Genomic DNA, 23,405 nt, shown 5'->3' on the forward strand with positions numbered 1-23,405 from the left:
ACCAGGACTTACAAATATATATAACATACAGAAAATTGCATTACTGGGCACTGCACACATCCTACGCAAAACACTTTCAATACAGTAACCATAAGAGCATCACAGCAAACCACAGCACATACCCAAGGCGCACCAGAGCTGCGCTCGGTAGTGAAGTGAAAGCACGTTATAAAAATAAAACTACTGAATAATAATAATAATAATAATAATAATAATAATAATAATAATAATAATAATATCGAAAAATACCTTAGGAATGAGAACCCAGGTTCGAAATTCCTCCCAAGGCACCTGATGAAGGCTGGAGGGTATATCAGCCGAAACGTTGTGTTAACAACAAAGATGAGGACAAATATCTGTCAAATGTCAATGATGTAAATAATGTACATAATTCCTCATCTCTTAAATATAGAACTGTATACATACATACATATATATATATATATATATATATATATATATATATATATATATATATATACTCTTTTACTTTTTTACTTGCTTCAGTCATTTGACTGCGGCCATGCTGGAGCACCACCTTTACTCGAGCAAATCGACCCCAGGACTTATTCTTTGTAAGCCTAGTACTTATTCTATCGGTCTCTTTTTGCCGAACCGCTAAGTTACGGGGACGTAAACACACCAACATCGGTTGTCAAGCGATGGTGGGGGGACAAACACACAAACATATATATATATATATATATACATATATACGACGGGCTTCTTTCAGTTTCTGTCTACCAAATCCACTCACAAGGCTTTGGTCGGCCCGAGGCTATAGTAGAAGACACTTGCCCAAGGTGCCACGCAGTGGGACTGAACCCGGAACCATGTGGTTGGTAAGCAAGCTATATATATATATATATATATATATATATATATATATATATATATATATATATATATATAAGCAATGTTAAATCTCTGAACGATATATATATATATATATGGGGGCGGGCAAAATTATAGGTGCTAGAGTGGCTGTGTGGTAAGACGTTTTCTTCCCAACCACATGGTTCCGAGTGTAGGTCCACTGCGTGACACCTTTTTCTGTAGGCTCCGGGCCGACCAAAGCCTTGTGCGTGGATTTAGCAGACGGAAACTGGAAGAAATTTGTCGTACATGTATGTGTCTGTGTGTTTGTTGCTCCAGCACCGCTTGACGACTGGTGTTCATGTGTTTAACATAGCGGTTCGGCAAAAAAAATAAGTACTGCGGTCAATTCGTTTAACTAAAATGCCTTGATGCTTGCCCAAGCAGCGCCGACGTCTAATGACTGAAACGAAAATAAAATATAAAGGTATTCACATATATATACAAAATATATACATATATCTATTACATATAAACACAAATATATATATACATATATATATGAATGTGTCTATACATACATAAGCATATATACATACATATGTAAATACACACACACACAACTACATGTGTGTGTGTGTGTAAACACACGTATATATGTATATATATATACATATATATATGTGCGTGTGTAAACATACACATGTGTTTATATATATATATGTAAACATACACATGTATATATATATATATATATATATATATATACATACATACATACATACATACGTGCACATACATACACGCACACATACATACATATGTAAATATACATACACCCAACAAGCGATTTATGTTAATTTCTAAAGAATGATAATATAAACGATTTGCAGTTAATACATGTATTCTGTGAATATTCCAAACTTTTCTAAGCTTCCATGCATTCTTTACTCTACCAGTTTGTAAAGAGCGAAACGGTAACATTCAACACACATATTTATATAAACACGAGTATGTGTGTGTGTGTGTGTGTGTGTGTGTGTCTGTTAACATACATATGTGCTGGTGTTTGTGTCTTCATGTGTAGAAAATCGCTTCAATATAAATTTAATTAATCCGTTCTGTCTCCTCTGACTTTGTACTAATACTAAATCAAATCTTTTTCTTTATTATAGTTATGTCGACACACAGACACAGTCTCCTTCGCACTCACTCACTGCTTTCACCCTCCCTCTCTCTCTCTTTCTCTCTTCCTCCCTCTTCCCCTCTCACTCATTTCTCACTCTCTCTGACCCTCACGCACTGACTTCTTAAAGTCATCCCTTATACTTCCATGTGGTGGTTGTTTGGTAGTGAATAATTGCTGGTTGACAACCGACGCTCGGACACAGAAAGCTGCGCTATATATATATATATCTGTGTATCTGTGTGTGTGTAATTGCTTAGTAGTACATTAAGTATATTATATATATATATATATATATAGGCGGACATACAAATATATGTAAAGATTTAGATAAGTGTGTGTATATATATATATATATATATATATATATATATACACGCACACATGTATGTATTAATATATCTGTGTGTGTAGAACGTGTTGAAATGAAAGATCTGAGCAACAGAAGGATTGAGTGAATGAAAAATAAAGTAGGAGAGAGAGATATGTGAGAGGAAGAGGAGGAGATAAAGAGGGAGGTGTGTGTAAATGAGAGTAGGAGAAGCAGTGAGTGTGAGGAGGAGAAAGAGAAAGAGAGATATGTCTTATAGTACGCTGCGTGATTCGCTGCCGCCCTCATATTGAGTAGTTTTAGTGAGAAGCCAGTAATAATAGTTGGAGAGAGAGAAACCCAAGCAAAAGTAGCTGTCGGTGGTGCTGCTATTTGTATGAAGTCTTTCTTGCCACCTTGACAAAAAAAAAGGGACTATGGCGTCTCTAAAAATGGCGTTAACCCTCTTATTTTTACATTCCATCGTTGAACTTGTACATTGTGCGTCCCTGAGGTGGATATCTTTACCATACACGGCTCCTCTGGGCCACCCTGTTACCAAGTTTCCGTGTCACCGCCATACCACAGTGGCAGGAATAAATCTTAATAACTACAACACAGAAAACAAAAAATATGTAGAAACTATACAAAATCCAAATGAACTTTCAACACAAGCACAAAAGTTTAAATTAATAGCAACACCGGCCGATAAAAGTAAGACGACGGCTTCACAAAATTCTAACACTTCTAAACAACTCTCTGCTTTGTTTTTATTCGACTACACGGACTGTGAATTGCTTACGAATGGCAATTTAAGTTCTTGGCGAGGCTACAATATCTCGCTAAACCTTACTTTACAAACAACACACTATCACTCTATCGTTCATATTTCAGCCAATCTCTCTAGTATAAAGTTAAAGTTTCAAAATGATAATTATTTCGGTTCTATATTTGAAAACCAACCGTCTGGTACATCTGTTCGGGGATTACACAATCTTAGTATTGTGGCCGACTTGAAAACTACCTCTTTAGATATTTTACCTGAACATATTCACTATCGTATTCTCAGACCGCAAAATGCTAGAAAAACTTTTGGCCTTAAGGTTTTGCCTGATGGAAAAGTAGGAATATTCTCTAAAATGTCACTTGACCGCGAGAAACGATCACATTACCAATTCCTTATAGAAGCTATTGGACCCGAGGGAAGTTTTGCCACTACGAATATCCGCGTCGATGTTTCAGACCTCAATGATTCACCTCCCGTCATGAAGAAAAAAAAGTACATAACTATGATCAACGAAAATACCCCTGTCGGTACCCCAATTGTTCAGGTTTCTGCCCGTGACCCTGACAATTCTAATAGTCGGATTACATATAGTATAGAGAAACACAAACACACAAATCATTTTGCAATAAATCCGTCCAGTGGATTTATTTATGTCAGCAAGCCGCTATATCAAACCATGGATCTTCCTTTACTCAAAGTTCATGCTACGGACGAAACTGGACATCGAAGTCGACCATCTCTTGTTAAAATTGGACTATATGGAAAACGTGTGAATCCAATCCGACACATGTCTAATCCCACCCATTTATGGGTACCTTTAGGGGATGATGCAGCTTCCTACTCTTCAATCGTCCAGGTGAGGAGAAGGAGGGCCTCCGAACCACAAAGTAGCTTTGTCATCTATGAAACCGATTCGGGGAGTTTGTTTAATGTATCTGTTCAGGACCCTACATACGAATATTCTCTTTTAAGCGACACTTCGGGTTGGTTCACGGTCGACTCTACTTCAGGAATTGTTTCTGTTTTACCTGGGAAAAATATAAATTCAAATTTGTACCAGAATGTTATTTTAAGTTTCAATATTACCAACGGCGCTAGTAAGTATAAATGTAAAAAAATATCTTTAAAGTTTGCTAAATATTCTCTGAAATATTGTCGTTATTTTCATAAATTATTTTATTAATACCAGTATACCTTGTGGATTTTAGATAGGATGGTAAGATTTATTTAGAAACAATAGCTTTCTTTTTGAACGTACTGACAAAAAAATATTTTCTGTGTTACCTTTCCATCAAATAAAAAAACAAAGCTGCTTTACACGGTGCCCCTTCACCTGAAAACCTTACCGTAATTAACTTTTTATCAAATGGCACATTCATACTTTTTAACTGGTTATCCATCCCAAAGTTTAAATACACCTGTCTAATAATATTTAAGTGTGTACAACCTAAATTAATCTCCGCCGTTTCCCGACAAACTAAACAAGGTGAACTCAACACCTACATTTCTTTTTTCAGTTACAATATTATTTGTATTTTACGTTAGTTTTTCTGTTGTTTTTTTTGCATTCCATTCTTTCTGTCAGTTTCTAGACATTCCTGTCTGAGACCAGCAGTAGTATATGTGGTCGATATTGTTATTCCTATTGTCGACACCTATCTCTTCTCGTCTATAATTCTTTTACAATTGCTACAATTATTTACTAATTACAAATACATCGATAAAAAAGAAAATCACTTTGTAAAGCTTATATATATTTATACAATATTATTTGAACATGTTAGACCTTAGAGACAGCACACACACATCACAGTTTATCGATCCCACAATTTTGAAACTTCAATATAAACTTTCTGTATGTCAGATCTTCGATCTTAAACTATATTTCCCTTATATATTATGAAGTGTTGAAACCCCTAATATGAAGGGTTTTATCTAAAATATTTAGAAAGAGAAAGGTTGACGAGTATATAGTAAATGTGTGTTTTCCGTTTTGGTCAAGATTAAATCGGTATTATGTCCAATTAAATCTGTTTTAGTGGATTAATTTCGTTTATTAATATTATTAAAGTGAAACTGTAGCTAGGACATTTTATTAATAGTAGTTTTATAAATGTCGCGATAATATTAGCAAGCAGTCAGTCTTTTGTTGAACATATATCAACCCTGGTGTGTGTGTGTGTAAAACTTACTAATTTAAGACATCGAAATATTTTAAAATACGTCCTAGGTAGGGTGCAAGAATGTTTTACAATTAATATTCTGTCAGTTGTAAAAGGGAGGGGGAGCGATCGACCTCAAATTCACAACTTCGTTTTAATAGGAAAGAAAAAAAAACGACGGTAAAGTTCTGTGTTCAAAACCTGTTAAGATCGATAAAATAATAACCCAGTCTAATTGTGACCTTGTGTCTATGACAGAAATCATTGAAATATTGTGCTCATTAATTTATAACTTACCATTTTCTATCTTTTATAGAGATGTATACTCGCGCAGCATAAACTTTATTTAAATCTTGCGTTAAATTACTTGTTGACACATTCACATTGTTGTAGATCTTTTTTTTTTTTTTTTTTTTCCAAGTTGTCTTAGTTTTTTAAAAATTAATTAAACTGTAATCTCAATTAGTTTTATCGATGGAAACAACGTATTCCAGCTGTGCCGAGCCGATGCGGCACTATTCACCCGGGTCCAACGGATATTTTCTCCAAACTTGTTGAATGTTTAGACACTTGTTAAGCAATGTTACGGATGTTGTGACACACACGCAAATGCACACGTGCATTCAAACTATCGCACACACGAACACACAACCGCACAAACAGACGCCCACTAGTCACAATGGTAGAAGCGCCGCGTGGTCGCCCTGCTTGCTAGAAACGGCAGCTAAATGTCCCTTAACTCATGCCGTATTTAGAAAAGGGAGTAAACTCAAAAGAATATACAATATAAGAATAGCCAGGTCAAACGCAAACGTGATGAATTTTTTTTTAATGTATTTCGGTTATGAAATTATCCAATATCTGTACTTCAATGTTTTTTTTTAAGTATAAGTATATAATTAACACGACTATTAATATTTAGTCAAATAAATCAGCCAGATTGTCCTTGGTTGAGGCTTTGGAACAAGAAATCCTATATTTGTGTATTCTGAAGGGTAGAGTGCCCCAAGATTGGTGGCAGGAAGAGGAAAGCATGCAACAGGGAGAATTCTACTAAATTATCCCCAAGGGCCAAGCACCGAACAACATGCTTCCGCCTGCTAATTCTCTCTTTGACAGAGCTTTGGACCAGCCGAAGATGTAGTAAACACACTTACCCGAAATGCTGCACACTGCGATTGAACCCCGAACTTCATAATACATTCCTTTAATCGAGTTCACAGCTGTTGTATGAAGCATCGTCAGATAAATGTAGTTACAGAAGCACCATATATGAAAAAGTCTTGATATTCAAACAACAATGGCGGTGCCCCAGCATGACCGGAGTCTGTAAGCTAAGACAGGTGAAAGTGTAGAAGCGCTAACACGTACGTCGTTACACAAAAACTGATGAGCACACGCACCATCACAAATGTATACACATACACACACACCTTCACCCGGTACACTAGCGCACACACAAAGTATTTAAACTTTCTCCCATTCTTTGCATATAAGATATGTGTATTTATAGGTGTGTGTGTGTAGCCTTAGTAACTCGTTTAATTTTGAAAATTCCTTTTCTTTTTCACTTCAGTCTGTGAAAACATCCCTCCACTAATTATTTCTTTGTTTCTTTTCAAAGAAGGAAAAAGAAATTGTCACGCGCACACACATACACAAGGTGAACATTTTAGCTCAAAGGGCAAAAATGTCGACCTGAACTCTCTTAAAATACAGTGAGCCTTTATTCTGAAATTAACTCTCCTATCATTTAGGAATATCGGTAATCGTCTCTCTTCGAGGTTTGTTATGGATTGGATTTAACAAGTATTCTGTGTCTACCTCTACTTTTGGGCAACAACTACAACTAACTTTGCCATCGCCTCTAGCAAATATGTCGACCGCTTTTGCATTCCACCTACTTAATTCACTTTTTTTTCTTGTCTGGCCACTCTTACCTGTCTCTTTGTGTCTCCCTCACTATTTCTCTTCTCTTTGTTTCTTCATTTCCTCCCTCGTCATGTAGACCTCTATCTCTCTCTCACACACACACACACACACGGGCAGAACGATCATGCAAGGTTAATTAATCTCCATTCTGTTTTTAAAATAGATTTTTCTCCCCATTCCCATCTCACCACACATGCTCATACACGCACAACAAAAACAACCCTCAAAATATATTAAAATGACAACTCACACTCGGGGCTAAATTTTATACTCCCTTCCTATTTAAATATATACTTATGCCACGCCACTTCCTTAAAATAGATTTGTATGCTCTCAGTAAATGATTTGAACATATCATTTGCACGACATTCAAAACAACAAAATATGAATTCTTGAATCCCTGGAATTTTTATCTACATTATCTATTGACTCAAATAGAAATACCTGATCTATTTGACATTGTCTTCTTCACGTGTATCTCTAATATTTGTTGGTTGGATATTAAAAAGATACGAGAGTAGCCTTTATGATTTATTTGCTCAGTTCACTTTAGCTCACTGCTCAACTATATCTAGGACAACACCTGTGTTTAGCATTAGGTTCTAATATTCATTGTAACTGTCAGTTAGTAGCTGCTGGTACACACACACATAGGATATTGACTAAAGGATTGGTTATTAAAACAGGTTTTTTGTTCGTTTTGTGTGTTTTTTTTTTGTTTGTTTTTTTTCAATTCTATTTCCTTAAATGGTTGAGTCATAACTATATCTTGTATTGAGGACAGCTTTTCATTGAGACGCTTGACAATTCTGCCTTTTTGTGTTTGTACTAGGTGGGTGGAAAGTAATATCTGTCTTAATTACCTTAATCTTAATGTCTGCTGGGACAAAACTTACTTAGTAACGCAGCCACAGTTATTAAAACTAAGCCCCTTTTATAAAAGTTGCTGCTGTTTAGCCAACTCCGTGTTAGTTTGGATCGAGCTAGCCTTCAGCTTTGACTACCACGCCTTTATAATGTGTCCAGAATTATACATTGTCCAGGAGACTGTGACGGGGTGAGGTCCTGCCAGTATGTCGGATCAGGGTCCAGAAACCTTAAAGAAGGACATGATTGTCTGACGGGCTTTTCCCTGTAATTAAAATTTTAAAAAAATTAAGCATACGCAGATTCCTTGAATATTAAAAAGAGAGCCCCATACTCCGGATAAAGTCTTGTTCTGCCTTGTGAAATTTGTGTTAATCTCTTGATCTTTGTAAAACTGTGGGTTGAGGGAGATTTGGTTGCAGGTCGATCGGAGGTCCTGATGGATATACCCTTCATAGTAAGGTGGTATTATTTGAGGGTAATTTGGCTGCTTTTACATGCAGATCTTGCTAGATACCCGCTGTTCTTCGTAGGACGATGTTTGAGGCCGATTTGGCTGCTATTACATGCAGGTCAATTCTCAAGGTGCTTTGCAGTGTTTAGTTATAGCCTCTAGCGTAGCTCGAGTGTGTGCCGCCTGGGGCGGCTCTTCCGTTTGCCGCTCTCGGACCCCACAAAAACCCACATTGTCTACAGCAGACCCAAAAGTACCCCCCCCCCCCAGGTACACTAGTGGTTATAGCTCTTTATATCGTTGAGTTTAAATCCTACCAAGGCCGACTTTGCTTTCATTCATTCTACTAGAATCTGCAAAAGTAAGTACCAGTGAAGTACTAGAGTCAAATTAATCAACTAGGCCCTCGGCCCAAATTTGCAGACGACCTTGTATTAATGTTAAAAATCAATATCTTCAGTGGGAGCTTTTTAACACACAGTTGGACATGTGTATAATAAATACAACGCAATTTTATTTAGAAATGCTAAATACCATGTACTATTTTGTTTTCGTCCACCTACTTTCTGAAATTCAAGTCCTTCAGCACTCCTTATACTCTAATATCAAAATAGTTCTTGTTTAATTCAAAGAAGGTCTATGGTCCAAAGTATTCCAGCGACAACTTTTTTTCTTCGTGTAAGAATACTGTATATTATGTCTGAAATAAATTCTTTCAAAGTGTAATTTGGGGGAGATTTAGCTATTTCTAGCAGGTCAAACAAATACATATGGGCTCCTGTGTTAACTCTTAATCAACCTGTTTACTTGGCTGTTCTTTTATCGTCCCTGGGATGGTAAAAAGTTCAGTTCCCATCTTCAGTGGGAATTGAACTCTTATATAAATGGGCAAAACTAAATACGACAAAACATTTAGCTCTACCAGTTTAGCATCCTTATTCAGTTATTATTATTGGTATTCTTCTTTTCAACTCTTTACATTCTGACAAATTCTTGAGTTCACTTCCTGCCAAGTGCAACTTTGCTATTCATCCTTTCGGGGCCGATAAACGTACCAGTTAAGTATTAGAATTGTTGTATTTGACTGAGGCCCTCCCTCTAAAAATTGCAGGTCTTTTGTTAAAATTTGAAACCGTTATTATTATCATGGTGGCGAACTGACAGACTCATTAACACACCAGCCAAAAGGTTTACTGGCATTTTGTCCATCTTTACATCCTAAGTTCAAATACCACTAGGGTCGACTTTGCCTTTCAACATTTCAAGATCGATAAAATAAGTACCAGTTGACCACGGGGTAGGGGTCAATGTAATCGACTTAACCGACCCCGCTGAAATTTCTGGCCTTGTGCACAATTTGAAACCATTATTATGATGGTGAGCTGGCAGAATTGTTAGCACGCTGGACAAAATACTGAACACCATTTTTATGTTTTGAGTTCAAATTCCGCCAAGATTGACTTCACCTTTCATCTTTTCTGGGTCAACTAGCACCCCCATAAAAATTTCAGGCTTTGTACATATAGTGGAAAGTATTATTATTTGGGGAGGCGCAATGGCCCAGTGGTTAGGGCAGCGGACTCGCGGTCAGAGGATCGCGGTTTCGATTCCCAGACTGAGCGTTGTGTATGCTTATTGAGCGAAAACACCTAAAAACTCCACGAGGCTCTGACAGGGGGTGGTGGCGACCCCTGTTGTAATCTTTCGCCTCAACTTCCTCTCACTCTTTCTTCCTGTTTCTTGAGTAAAGCTGCGATGGACTGGCGTCCCGTCCAGCTGGGGGGAACACATATGCCATAGAAACCAGGAAACTAGGCCCATGAGCCTGGCTAGGCTTTAAAAGGGCGCATAAATGAAATAATTATTTGGCGGGTGAGCTAGCAGAATCATTAGATGCCAGACATAATGCTCAGCATTTTTTTTTTTTTTCCCAGCTCTTTACATTCTGAGTATAATCTTGTCGAGGTCAACCTTGCCTTTCATCCTTTCGGGATTGATAAAATGAGTACCAGTTCAGTACTGGCATCAATGTACGACTCTTCCTCCAGAATTTCAGGTTTTGACCTATAGTAGAATTATTGTTTGGAAGGTGTTGGATTGGCAGAATTGTTAGTGTTGGATAAGAGGCTTTGCAGGATTTCTTCCAGCTCTTAACATTCTGAGATCCAAATTTGCTCAGGTCAACTTAACTTTTCATCCTTTCAGCGTCAATATAACAAGTACTGGTCAAGTACTGTAATCATCCTGTCCTCTCCCCTAAAAATTGCTAGTATTGTGCCAAAATTAGGCACAGCTGTCAGGTTGCTTCTTAACCACATAGTTTTGGATTCAGTCCCATTGCATGGTAACTTAAACGAGTGTCTTTTACTATATCCCCAGGTCAACCAAGGCTCCATGATTGGATTTGATAGATGAAAACTGAAAGAAACTTGTGTGTTTGTGTCTCCTTTCTTGACATTGTGTGATATTTGTTAATGAGTACCATTGTCATACAGGCAGTATCATTCATTTCTTACATTCTGCAAAAACATGTCAAGGCATAGAACTATGAACAAGTGGATGTCAAAATGATGATTTCGAAAGCCAGTGAACATCAGAATTAGTAAAACATCAGAGAAAATGTGTTGCCTCTTTACATTCCAAATTCAGACACTGTCGACGTTGTCTCTTGTCCTTTCAGATTCAGTTAAATAGACTTGTTAAGAAGTGGATCTGCTATAATAAATTTGTGTGCTTGCACCTATGTTGTCAATCCAGATTAATGATATCGTGGTTGGATTAGAAGTTTGCCTGAACAACAATCCCTGTAATAATTATTAATTCCCTTCAAGTAATGTTGTTCTGTTCAAGTTTTGGATCTACAAGTTAAAAATATAGTACAGAACCTCTTGTCTGGCTTCCAAAAATGTAGGAATACTATGCAATATCTACTATTTACTGTACTATAATTGAGTAAATAGACCCTGTTTTTTAAGTTGGTCAATTTGCATAGTGTGTTAAGAATCATTTTATTTGTTACTTTTTTAAGCATATTGGTAAAGATTAAATATATTCTGCTTTAGAATTGTGTTAATTTGTACCTGTATCTGTTAAGTAAAATTAAGTTCTTTACTTTTCTTTTGATTTCTAGCTTAATGAACATTATATTGTACACATGGTACAGTATGGTATATTTTAAGAATTTTAAGTGGATTAATAAATATCAAACAGACTCTGCTATAGATGTGTATTAATTTGAATGTTAAATTTATTTCTTTACTTTTCATAGTTTAGTTTATATTTTAAGTATACATTTAAACTGTCTCCACATAAGCTAGTTAGTTATCCGGGACACTTCGAGTCTAAAGCTTACCAGATAATTGGTTTGGTACTGTATAGGATGTTAATAAAAGCCTCTTTGTCATGAAACAAAATAAATACCATGGACTCTACTCACATAGGTTCAGTCCTTCCTTCCTTCTCTTTTTTATATAGATACTAGTGTAGCATGGGTCAAGAATGATGTGTGTATAGAATAAATTAGGCAACCATAAATTTTAGTAGAAATATGTTTAAGAGAGCTGAGGGAGAAGAGGTTAATGAGAGATGAGGTTTTCAAAAACATAAAAGTAAAATTAGTATGAGGTCAATAGTCTCTCTCTCCTAAATGAGACAACCAACAGACTGAGTTGGTTATTTTATAGAGATGAACCAACCAACAAAGTAGCCTTTACACACCAAGACCACTCAGCTTGTTAAAATAGTTAAATCTTTCTCTTCAAATAAGACCTCACTGTTGTAAGTACAACAGCCACTCGTGAAGATTTCAAATTGGAGCATTATAATAACTTATTCAATGGTTTACAATTCTCAATTTCATTACTAATGACTTCAATTTTATTGAGCTTACTTTCGTTGTGTCAATCTTGATCAAACATACTTATGATCATCAGTGTCCTGGCCATAGCCATTCCATATTTTTGTATATCAGGGGCTACACAATGTATTTTTGGTTTTTGTCTTTTATTTATCTCTTTCTCTTGTATTGCCTAACATTGGTCAGTATTAAACTAACCAAATGTCCTTTAAAGGATCTAAGTCACAGCTATTTATCTAACATTCTTTGGTTGCATCCTCCAATATTTGAAGATTAAACCCTGCTGTGGTTATCAGTGACATTCATTTCTCAGGTGTGAGAGTAAATTCTAATTAGTTTAGTTTGATAGACTGTTTTGTCTCTAACGATATTTGTTATGCTTAATCAGGGAGAGATTATATTAACTTTAATTAAAAATAATATTATGAATGTCGAAAGTTTTATATTTATTTATCAACTGAGAAATATGCCAAGAAGTTATTTTTGAATTATCAAGAATTGAATACATTGTGATAGCAGTGGCTAAAAAAATATCTGTGGCAAAAACCTTGTAACAAATGTTACAAAATATTAAATTTATTATATCTAAAAATTTTATATAGATTCTTCTTGTGTCTTTACAGCAAAGCTAAATTATTCTGATTGTTGTTGTAATTAATTACAAATGAAATATGGCATAATTTAATGGGAATTTCTTCAGCATACTGTCTTTTATGTATCATGGTAAACACTGTGTTTTGCTAGAAAACTAAAAGAAAAGAACTTGAGAATTAATACTCATTACTATTCTTTGGACCAAAACTGTAGTACAGTAATCCCTCACCATATCCTGGTTCACCTATCGCGCACTCAGTACATCACGGTTCACCTATCCTGGACTCCTTAGTACATCGTGGGTTTCTGTGGCCAATAGGTATTTATATTTTTTTTAGATTTTAATTATTTCTGTGGGAGGTTTTGGAACATAACAGTCACAATAGTCAAGGGATTACTGTACTCTTTTACTACTTTGGGACAGAGAACACCCTAAATTCAGTCCGAGATGACCAGTATTTATAATGTAGCAGCAAGGCCACAAAGTTTATACAGTCTGGAACAAGTTGATTCTATTAAACTCAATATTTTACTGTTTTTTTTTTGTATTGCCGAACCCTGAACAATGGAAAACTAATTATTCAGGCTCATCAGGACCGATGGAAACTATGCTATGACTTGGTACAAATGCTAGCACCAGATAGGACCCCATTAAAGGTACACATAAGCCAGGTGGAGGTTTTAAGCCAAATACAGCAACCCTGCACTCTGCTTCCACATAGTTTTCATCTACTAGGCTATTGCAGAAGACACTAAAGGAACCACATTGTTAGACTCCAAACTCCATGGAATGGTGAAGCAAATTTATTCACTTATACAGCCATGTCTGCCCTTTTAATTTTAATTCTAAAACTAAGTTGGTTGAATTTATTAGCACCTCTGCTGCTAATTCTGCACAAGATTATGAATATTAGGTATTGCTAAAGCCAATTGCTTCAAATATTTCTTGTATTTCCATTTAAGTCCTACAGTTCTTGATAAGAAGAAGGATTTATATGAACATTACTGAACATTTTTTTAATATCAACCTGCTTGCGACCATTTTTAATAAAGTGGTTTAAATTAAAACCTTCCATCAAAATTTCATGTTCTGTTCCAAACTTGAGCTTACTAATATCAGTTATTTTTCTAAATTCTTCATTTTTCTAAATTAATTGAAACAAAAGCAGTGTACTTGTGTGGAAATATAGTAACAAGAGTTACAACTATCTATCTTTGAAACTTGTTTTATGAAACGTATAATATACTGTTATAATGCTTTCAAAATTATTAAGTATGGTTTCTAAAAACTAGCTTTGTACATCTCTCTCAGAATACTTTTTTCTCTCCAAACTATTCTTCTTCATGCTTAAGCAGCGTTTCTGCTGCTTTTCTTTACCAATTTTTAAAATCTTTTTTCATTCATAAAGATTAACTTTCTGAATCCTATATACAGTATTATTTGTATAAAGGGCTAGACTTTTAATTAAGAGCAAAATATTTTAATCTAAACACATTCAAAGTTATGTGTATTCTATATATCAGTGGTTTCCGAACCATTTCAGACTCCCACCTCTTGGCATCCTCTTCGCACTCCTAGCACCACCTACTCGTGACCACAAACATAGACCTCTTTCCATTGCAAATTCAAAACAACTGTGTTTCACAAATAAAACTTAACCTAATTGACCCATTATTTTGTTGTTACAATATGAAAGACTAATCTTACATCCCACCTGTAACTACATTGTTTTCATATTTTTAATGCAATAGATGTACATTATGCAGGGATATCAGCTCCTCAGTGTCTGACTGAAAGGTACTAAAAAGTAGTCTTAGCTGCCGGCATTCAATAATTTTTAGTTTGTTTCTTTGCTCAGAAAAAAATCTGGACAACTCCACTGAAGCACTGCTCTACAAAACATGCTGTTGAGAAGGCAATAAAGTACATTTTGACTTTGTCCCACAATGCAGAGTAGCAGTCAGAAAGGTCCTTTTGCAATCAAAAATCTGGACATGATTTTTTATAACTTTAGTTTCAGCTCAATGTCATTTTAAAGTGAAATCAGTTCTTCCACTATTCTTGTTTCCTCGTTACTGATATCTAGGAACCACCCAGACTGGCATTTTAATCAAAAATAATATCCTAAAATCTATCAAATATGTCTCTGTGCAGCTCATCCAGGTGTGAACAATACACTTGAATACCATTTGGTATGTGCTTTTCCTTCTCCAATTCAGAGAGGCTCAGCAACTGGAAGGAATTAGCAATAGTTTGTTAAATTTGAATAGCTGTTACTTTGGACAGAAACATGGAGAGGGCTCGTTTTACTTTGGTAAGATTTAATCTCATTTCCTTGCAGTTGCAAATTAACTTCATTGAACTTTGGGTGGGAATATATCTGTCATATAGGACAGAATAAGTCTTGCAAGAATTCAACAACTGTTTTAATGAAGAGAATAGAAACTTTCAGGCAGTTTCCTTTTGACAGCCATTGAACTTCTGTGTGCAACAACAAACATTCATAATCGTTATCATTCTTAGTACAAGATGGTATCAAAAAGTTCCTGATCTAATTCTTTAGCACACCAACAGATGGCAACACATGTTTGTATGTGCAGTGAGGGAGAGCTAGCAGTGACCTTCATGAGGCAATGTGCCAAGTGACAAAACATAAACCTGCCAAGTTTCCAAACATAAATTTGAAAAACAAAAACAATCAGTGAATTCCAGTTCAAACTCTATGATAATGTGTACTCTACCAATTCTAAAAAAATTATGGTAATAATTTATATTTAAAATGGTTACATTAATCAATGTATGAGTTTGTTGTGTCAGGCCTCTTTTTTAAAAAACAAATGGACAAATTCTGATTACTATTACATTCATAAAATCCATTAAAATAATTGTACACTTCTTTACTTAGAATTAAAGTCAAAATACCAAATTATGGAAGATATGAAGAATTTTTTACCTTTACCCTGAATTTGGTGGTGGGGGGCTAAATCTTAACAGATTACTTCTCCATTCAGTATTGTTTAAGGATTTTGGCTTGTAGAATGACCACTAGTTTCATCACTGATACCAAATATATGTGTGCGTGTTTGTGTGAAAAAGAGATGACAAAGGAATAAATGATTCCTTTGTCATCTCTTTCTTATTACTGATATATACTCAGCTAACACTTTGATCCAAAACACATATATTGAGTTCTACATCAGGTTATTTGTCATTGATGTTGTTTTTGTCATTCTAGGGAATTCTCTTAGGTATTTTAGAACCAGCTTTACTGATAAACATTCCATGTTTTTTATTGTTTTTTTTTTTTATGTTCTTGCTTCAAGTTAATGTTCTTAAAACAGTTTTCAGATTGATTTTTAAGCTCTATTTTCTAAACCTGAGTACCACTGAAAAATAGAGGGTGGGGAGCATTGCTATCCATTGCCCCAGTTTTCTTCAACGTCCTTGCTGAATCTTTCAGCGACCCACTTCGGGGACCAATGTCTTATACCAATGTAGTTTTTAAGAAGTTTATTTCAGTCTTATGGATTGTTTGTCACTAACTTAATATTTGCATTGTCATAGTTTCTTCCATCAGCAAAAGGTCAATTATTGATAATTTATTAACTGACTGGAACAATAGTCAACTCCAGTTGGGTTGGAACATAGCACTATTCAATAAGAAATTGTTCCTGCCTTGTGTTCTGCTGAGTGGGCAGTACCCATGAATATTTTGATATTAACAAATGATTTTGGAGTTATTTATTTTACCATTTGGAAACCTTTCTAAATGCCAGCCATCTTTTAGTATTAAACTAGAGCATGTAGTGTTAATTAAAGGGATAAAATGGCCAGACAGATATTAATATTAGTCAACTAGCTTATGTATAATATATTAAAATCTGCTACAGTTGTTTGTCTTTGAGTAAGACATTTTCTGTACCTCTAGTTTTAAGACAGCATGATATTTTCTTTACTTCTGTTAAGTGCTAGAGGTACAGTCCGTCGAAGATCTGGTAAAAAGGAAAAAAAAAAAACATCCTTGCCAAAGGCAAATTTCCTTCTCATATGATTATCATTTAAACGTGAAAACTTCATGTATGTGTGTATAGATCATGGAAGTAGGAAGGCAACAATACTACTTGATAAATGCCTTGAAATATTTTTTAATTACATCTAGCATTCAAAGTTAAATTCTGTTGTGATTATTTTTCAGTTGATAATATAAATCACCTCCTGAGGTCAATTTGGCTTTATAAAACAGATCTATGGCCTTGTACCAATATAAGAAATTATGACCATTAAGCAGCTTGCCAAATGCTAGAGTGCAGTTGGCACTTTAGCTAACCAGTTATAAGGTGGATTTTATATCAGGAGAATCTCTTTTTTGTATTTCTACATCTTGAACAAAAGTCAAGTTTAGCTGGACACTACAAAAAGATAGTGGATTTTTATTCCAAATGTATTAGTATTGGTCTGGTCCATACCAGCATGGAAAGCAAACATTAAGTAATAATGATGTCTAAAAATAAACAAGTCATGACAAATGACTCGCAGATTGTCAATATGTATCCTCCGTTGTCTCTTCTATTGCTTCTTTGACAACCTTTGTTCCTCTCAATATATTCTGCTATGACCTAGACACATCAATTCAATACAGTTTGCATTGCTGCAATTGTGTCACGTCACATTAACCTGGACATTTTCTTAGTTTTTATCTCCATTCATTTTCATTTTGTTTCCATCTGCCTACAACCCAACATTATTTCAAAACTCTTATTTTATTCACACCAGTTATTTCCCACTTCCAGTCTCAGAACTTCTAAAATTATTGTAGAAGCTATGTGTTCTTAATGTTAACTTCTTTAAATCACTGAAAGTCGGAAAAAGAAGCCTCTTGTATGTATGTTTGTATATGCCTGTTGTATTCATGCGTCTGGTCATGGGAAAATATGAACTTACTTGGGAGAAAGTGAAGGTTGGTGACAAGAAAAGCATAGAAAATCTGTATCAATAAAACTTTGCACAACCCATACAAGCATAAAAAATAGACGTTAAAATATGTATTCATCATTATTGCTTTTATGCATACTTTATCATGAAGACTTTAGTTGGCCCAGGGTTATTGTAGAAGGCTTTTGCCCATGGTTACACACAGTGAGACTGAATCTGAAACCACATGGTTGGGAAGCGAACTTCTTAACCACTCAGCCATACTGTGCTTGTATACCTACATGTGTGTGTGTATATATGTTTGTGTACATATATGTGTATGTATGCGTGTGTATATATATATATATATATATATATATATATATACACACACACACACACACACACACACACCAAGATAAGTGGCATGCCCACCACAACAGATTGATATCCTAAAACCAAGGTGTCATGTAAAAAGCATTGGTGTGGGTGCTAGTGCCATGTATATAAAAAGCACCCGGTACACTCTGTAAAGTGGTTGGTATTAAGAAGGGCATCCATAGAAACCAAGCCAAAACAGACCATGGTACCTGGTGCAATCCCTGGCCTTGCCATTCCCTGTCAAGCCATCCAACCCATGCCAGCATGGAAAACAGGCATTAAATGTTGTTGATGATTATATATAGAAAATAAATATAGTTAAGGACAAAAGAGAGATTTTTCTTTTAATATGCACAGTAATACTAAACATACATTTGTAAATACCATTTAAAAAGTAGGATTACCAAAAAGTTCTCTCCCAACTCTGAGGCCTTTGCAGATCCAACAAGCATGCTATTTTACCAACTGAATATCAATAAAACTGCAATAAAAGTTAGGATACATGGGCCAATGTAGTTGTCTCAATCTCAAAATAACTGCTAAACTGTCCTTAAGCATTATCTATTCTTTTGTGAGAGAAGGGATACAATGGGCAATATAGTCTTGGATACAGAAATATGGCAATGGTCAAGGCTGAAATGTATTTGCAACTTGATCTAGAGTAAGGGCTGATTTGTTGCTAAGCAACAATTAACCTTTCTGATACCAACTCTCCTTAGATTGGCATTCACTCTATGATATAAACTTTCTAAACTAAGTGATCTAAGTTTATAATCTATCAAAACTTCCTGTTAATTTATGTTCCAAATACTAGCTTTAATAATAATGAAGTTATTTTCACTAAATTCCTCAATATTTTCAACATCAGTTGAAATAATGGCAGTGTATGTTGACAAATATAGTAACAAAAGGGTTTAAGGAGTACACCAATTATCTGAATAGTGAGGGATTACTTTTTAATGGTTCCATGATATGATTCCTCATAGAAGCTAGTATGTTCTCTGTTTACGTAAATTTCACTTTTACTCCCACTCTAGCAAGATTTTTTAGTTTGATTGTATTTATTTTATAAACAAAAGTTGACCACCAAGAAATATGAAGTAAGCTCTGTACCATAGCTTAGAAATTTATACAAGAATTATGTATATATAATTGTTTTGCTGAATGGGTTGGATGCTTCAACAGGATTTAATGGGTCAGTGGACCACATTTCACTCCAATGTCCCATTTTTGGCATTGTTTCATCATCATCATCATCATTTAATGTCCAATTTACAATGCTTGCATGGGTCAGATGGAATTTAAGGCAGATTTTCTACAGCCAAACATCATTTCTGTCATCAAACCTCACTTGTTTCCAAGCCAGATAATATTTCCCCATGGCCAGACATGTTTTTTGCATAAGACTGGAAATGAACCACTTATAAAACAAAGGATATTTACAAACATGATATATAAACAAGGGTACACACACACACACACACACAATAGGCTTTTAACTCCAGCCCTTTTTTTGACCATTGCTATTATTCCATTTCTAATATAGTAAAAGATACACACAATGCACACCATAGGCTTCTACACAGTTTCTATCTACCAAATTTTATTCTCATGAAGTGGGGTGGAACTCAGGACCATGTGGCTATAATGCATGCTTCTTTAGATTACACATGACTAGTGTATCAATTTCAAACTATCAAGTCTTTGGCAATGTTTGTTCTTAGAACTAGCTCTGGGCCCATTAGCATTTATTAAAATTTAAACTGGCTATCTAGTAAGTGTTGAACATTAATGAAATAAAATTGTAAAAAATTAAGAGCAAAAAGGGGATAAAATTTTGAATTAGTAATTAAAAATAATTTCATATTAATTATTAGGCCAACTTCTAAGTCATCAAATCTGTTAAATGCACAAGCCAAGTAAGGAACCCCTTGTATCAGTTCTCAAGCATTTTTTATCTATGGATCCCTTTGATTACTATTTTATTCTGGTGGACCCCCATAACCATTTGATGTTTAAAAACAAGTTCCTATTTTGTTTGTCACACATTAACTTGTTGGTTGAACTATGTAAAATGTCAAAGAAACTTAGCTGTTTCTTGCAATAAATACCAATACATCTAAAGAAATAGCTTTTCAGGGGCCCTTAAAATACTATTTTGGATCCCTAATTTACAATTTTGTTATGTGGACCCCCCAAAATCTTATATGGACCCTGGTTGAGAACCACTGCCCTTTATGATAATTCCACCCATTTGTCTTTTTTAAATACTGAATGTTTGGTCCAAATTAATGGTTATTCTGAGGGACACTAAACGAATATTTTATATGGTTGTCTAGAGAATTTCTCTTGCCTCTCTTTCCTTCACCCAATATATGATGGACTTCTTTCAGTTTCTGTCTACCAAATCCACTAACAAGACCTTGGTCAGTATAGGGCTATGGTAGAAGACACCCACCAAAGGTGTCATGCAATAGGACTGAACCCAGAACTATGTGACTGAGAAGCAAACTTAATCACACAGCCATATTTGTGCCTGTATGTGTGTTTGTTGTTAGGTTACCTTATCACCATGGAAAGATGTTTCTATATTGCTGTTCATGGAAGTTATGCTAATACAGTTTGCAGAAGTGTCAAGGCTGTATATGGCTAACCCATTTGTAGAAGGTTAAGTAGGAGTGAAGGTTGATGTATATGTGGCTAAAAATAACAAGTTACAGTATTAACCCTTTAGCATTTAAACCAACCAAAATAATCTCCTTATTTTATTTTCAAACTGGCCAGATCTGGCCTCTGACACCTATCCTGTAATGTCATTCTAAAAATAAACAATCACACCATTGAAATCAAGTTACAAGGTAATGTATGGTTAATTCAAATCAATGCGAATAAATACTCATGACATTTGACAGAGATACTTCAATGCTAAAGGGCTTAAAGAATGTAGGAAACGACAAACTCCTAGGACACATATGTTGTGATGGCAGGAAACAACATCCACCACCACCTTTTAAAATGTTGATTCTTTACTTAAAAAATATTTCTCAGTCTTTATGCCCAATAAATGCTACAGACATAGCTAGAAAATGTCCAACTCAACAACCAGTCACAACTGACAAACCAGTAGATAACTGTTTATATGGACATGTGTGTGTGTACACATATACATACATACATACATACATACAAGGGTTGTACTGAAAGTAATGCAAAAGAGGTATAACTTTTTTTTATTGATCTAGGTCATAAAAATAGCTCATGTTAGTAGAATATCTCTTCTATACAAAGGTACTACTCAACTTAGGTCTCCATCACAAACAATACATTTGTGCTATAAATCCCCCCAAACTCTTGGAACCTCTGTGAAAAGATTCAGGTGTGCACTGTTAAACCTGCTTCTTCAGTCACTTTTACCTCATCCATGTCATCAAATCATTATCCCCAAAGACCACTGACCAGTCTAATTCATTGCCAAAGGTGTTTGTAAATGGTGAACAAGGATAGTTTTCATCTTGATGACTTCTCTTAAGCTTTTTAGTGTCTCAATATACCACTCAGTGTTTGCAGTATGACCACATTCCACAAAAAAATTTAGAATTATGCAATTGTCATCCCCCCACAAAAAAGACACCATAACTTATTTTCCAACCACTGGCTTTTAAACTTCTTAAGCCTTGTAGAAGAAATGCAGTGGCATTCCATGGACTATACCATCATGCCAGACCATAAAGATATGCCTAAGTTTCATCACCTATCGTAAGGCTACAAAAAATGTCTTCATTGGCTTCAAATGCTTCCAGCAGATTACAGCAGACATCTATTTCAAATTGAGTGTCAACTGCTAATTTACCTGCTTTGCACACACTTTCTGACACTCAAAGTCTTCCATCACCTTTTGTAATACAATTGTGACTACAGACCAGTTAGACATCAAGCTCACAGACTGTGATTCTTCTATCCATTCACTCACTGGCAATTTGTGTCAGTAGAAACTGTTGATCTTTGACTGCATGGTTTCCTTCAGTGCTGGTTCCCCAGTCTATAAATTTCTTCATCCATCTTTGCTCATTCTTGTCAATGCTGTCACCTCTATAAACAACCTGGAACTCAAAGACAACACATTACAAATTCCTCACCAACGCTTTTTTTTCTTTTTTCTTTTGATGTAAAATGGTTATATACAACCAGTTTAAATGCTAAAAGATTAAACCATGCTAAGTGTTTGCACTATGACAAGAGTGTTAAAACAAGTGTTATCTCACCCCTGTGTTGAAGTAACTACAAAATTAATTCATTCTCATACTTTTTTGGGCACTGCATTGTTGTACAATAGTTTTCGTGGTGACTAAAGTTTATGCAGTGATTTATTGTTTCCATCAATTTGGAATTTTTTGGCTTGGTGCAAGTTAATAGGTTGGTTGAGTAATTGTGAAAATAACAGGTCTGCCAAAGGTGGTGATTTCAGTATCCATTCATCCATCTTCTCTGCGCATTATTCCTGGGGTGGAGTGGGGGTTTAGAGTCCTCAGGAACCTCCTCTATAGGATCCTATCAGAAGCAGCTGTCATTAAACTTTCTGGCTGGATTCCCAAGTGTGACCAACTGAGACTATGGATAATCCAACCATCTCAATATTGGCCTTCCAGTTGGCTCAGCTTGAATCTATTTTGTGATTCTAACCACTTACCTATATTTCAGTATTAATCTGTAATTCTCCTAAGCCTCAGCATTTCATTGAAATATGCCCTAAAATTTAGGGCTTAAATTAAATCTAGAATCTCACAGCAGTTCTACTAACAATAAAGTGAGGTTGGTAATAGCTACAAATGTTGCCCACCTCCAGTCAATATCTCTGCACTGGAATCTGACCTGGGTGTCGCAAGCATTTAGCTATTTCTGGTTTTCATTATACCCTTACTTTGTTTACACATATATTTGAGTTCTGCAATAAACAGTTTTTACTGCACTTAGAAGTAAAAAGATGTCATGTATACTGACACACAGAGGCTCTCTTGTTTGTTGGTAAGGATTTATGCTGAAAGAAAATGACACTTTATAATCATTTTACAGTAAAAGTTATATACATGATTTGTGCCAGCAAAAGAAAATCAGGTCATTATTTTAGTTCATTTTTATAACAGTTAGCAA

At 35.3% G+C, this 23,405-nt stretch overlaps 1 protein-coding gene across 1 annotated transcript in view; it reads left to right on the forward strand.

The window, feature by feature from the left end:
• The first annotated feature begins 2,654 nt into the window (after positions 1-2,654).
• LOC106883822 (putative neural-cadherin 2) overlaps positions 2,655-23,405 on the forward strand; it is a 145,529-nt gene continuing 124,778 nt past the window's right edge. Inside the window, exon 1 of the mRNA XM_052967328.2 lies at positions 2,655-4,196. Coding sequence (XP_052823288.2) covers positions 2,750-4,196 — 1,447 coding nt within the window. The 5' untranslated portion in view covers positions 2,655-2,749. The remainder of the gene's footprint in view (positions 4,197-23,405) is intronic.

Source organism: Octopus bimaculoides, chromosome 4, assembly GCF_046866305.1.
Source record: "Octopus bimaculoides isolate indiv1 chromosome 4, ASM4686630v1, whole genome shotgun sequence".
NCBI classification, from domain to species: Eukaryota; Metazoa; Mollusca; class Cephalopoda; order Octopoda; family Octopodidae; genus Octopus; species Octopus bimaculoides.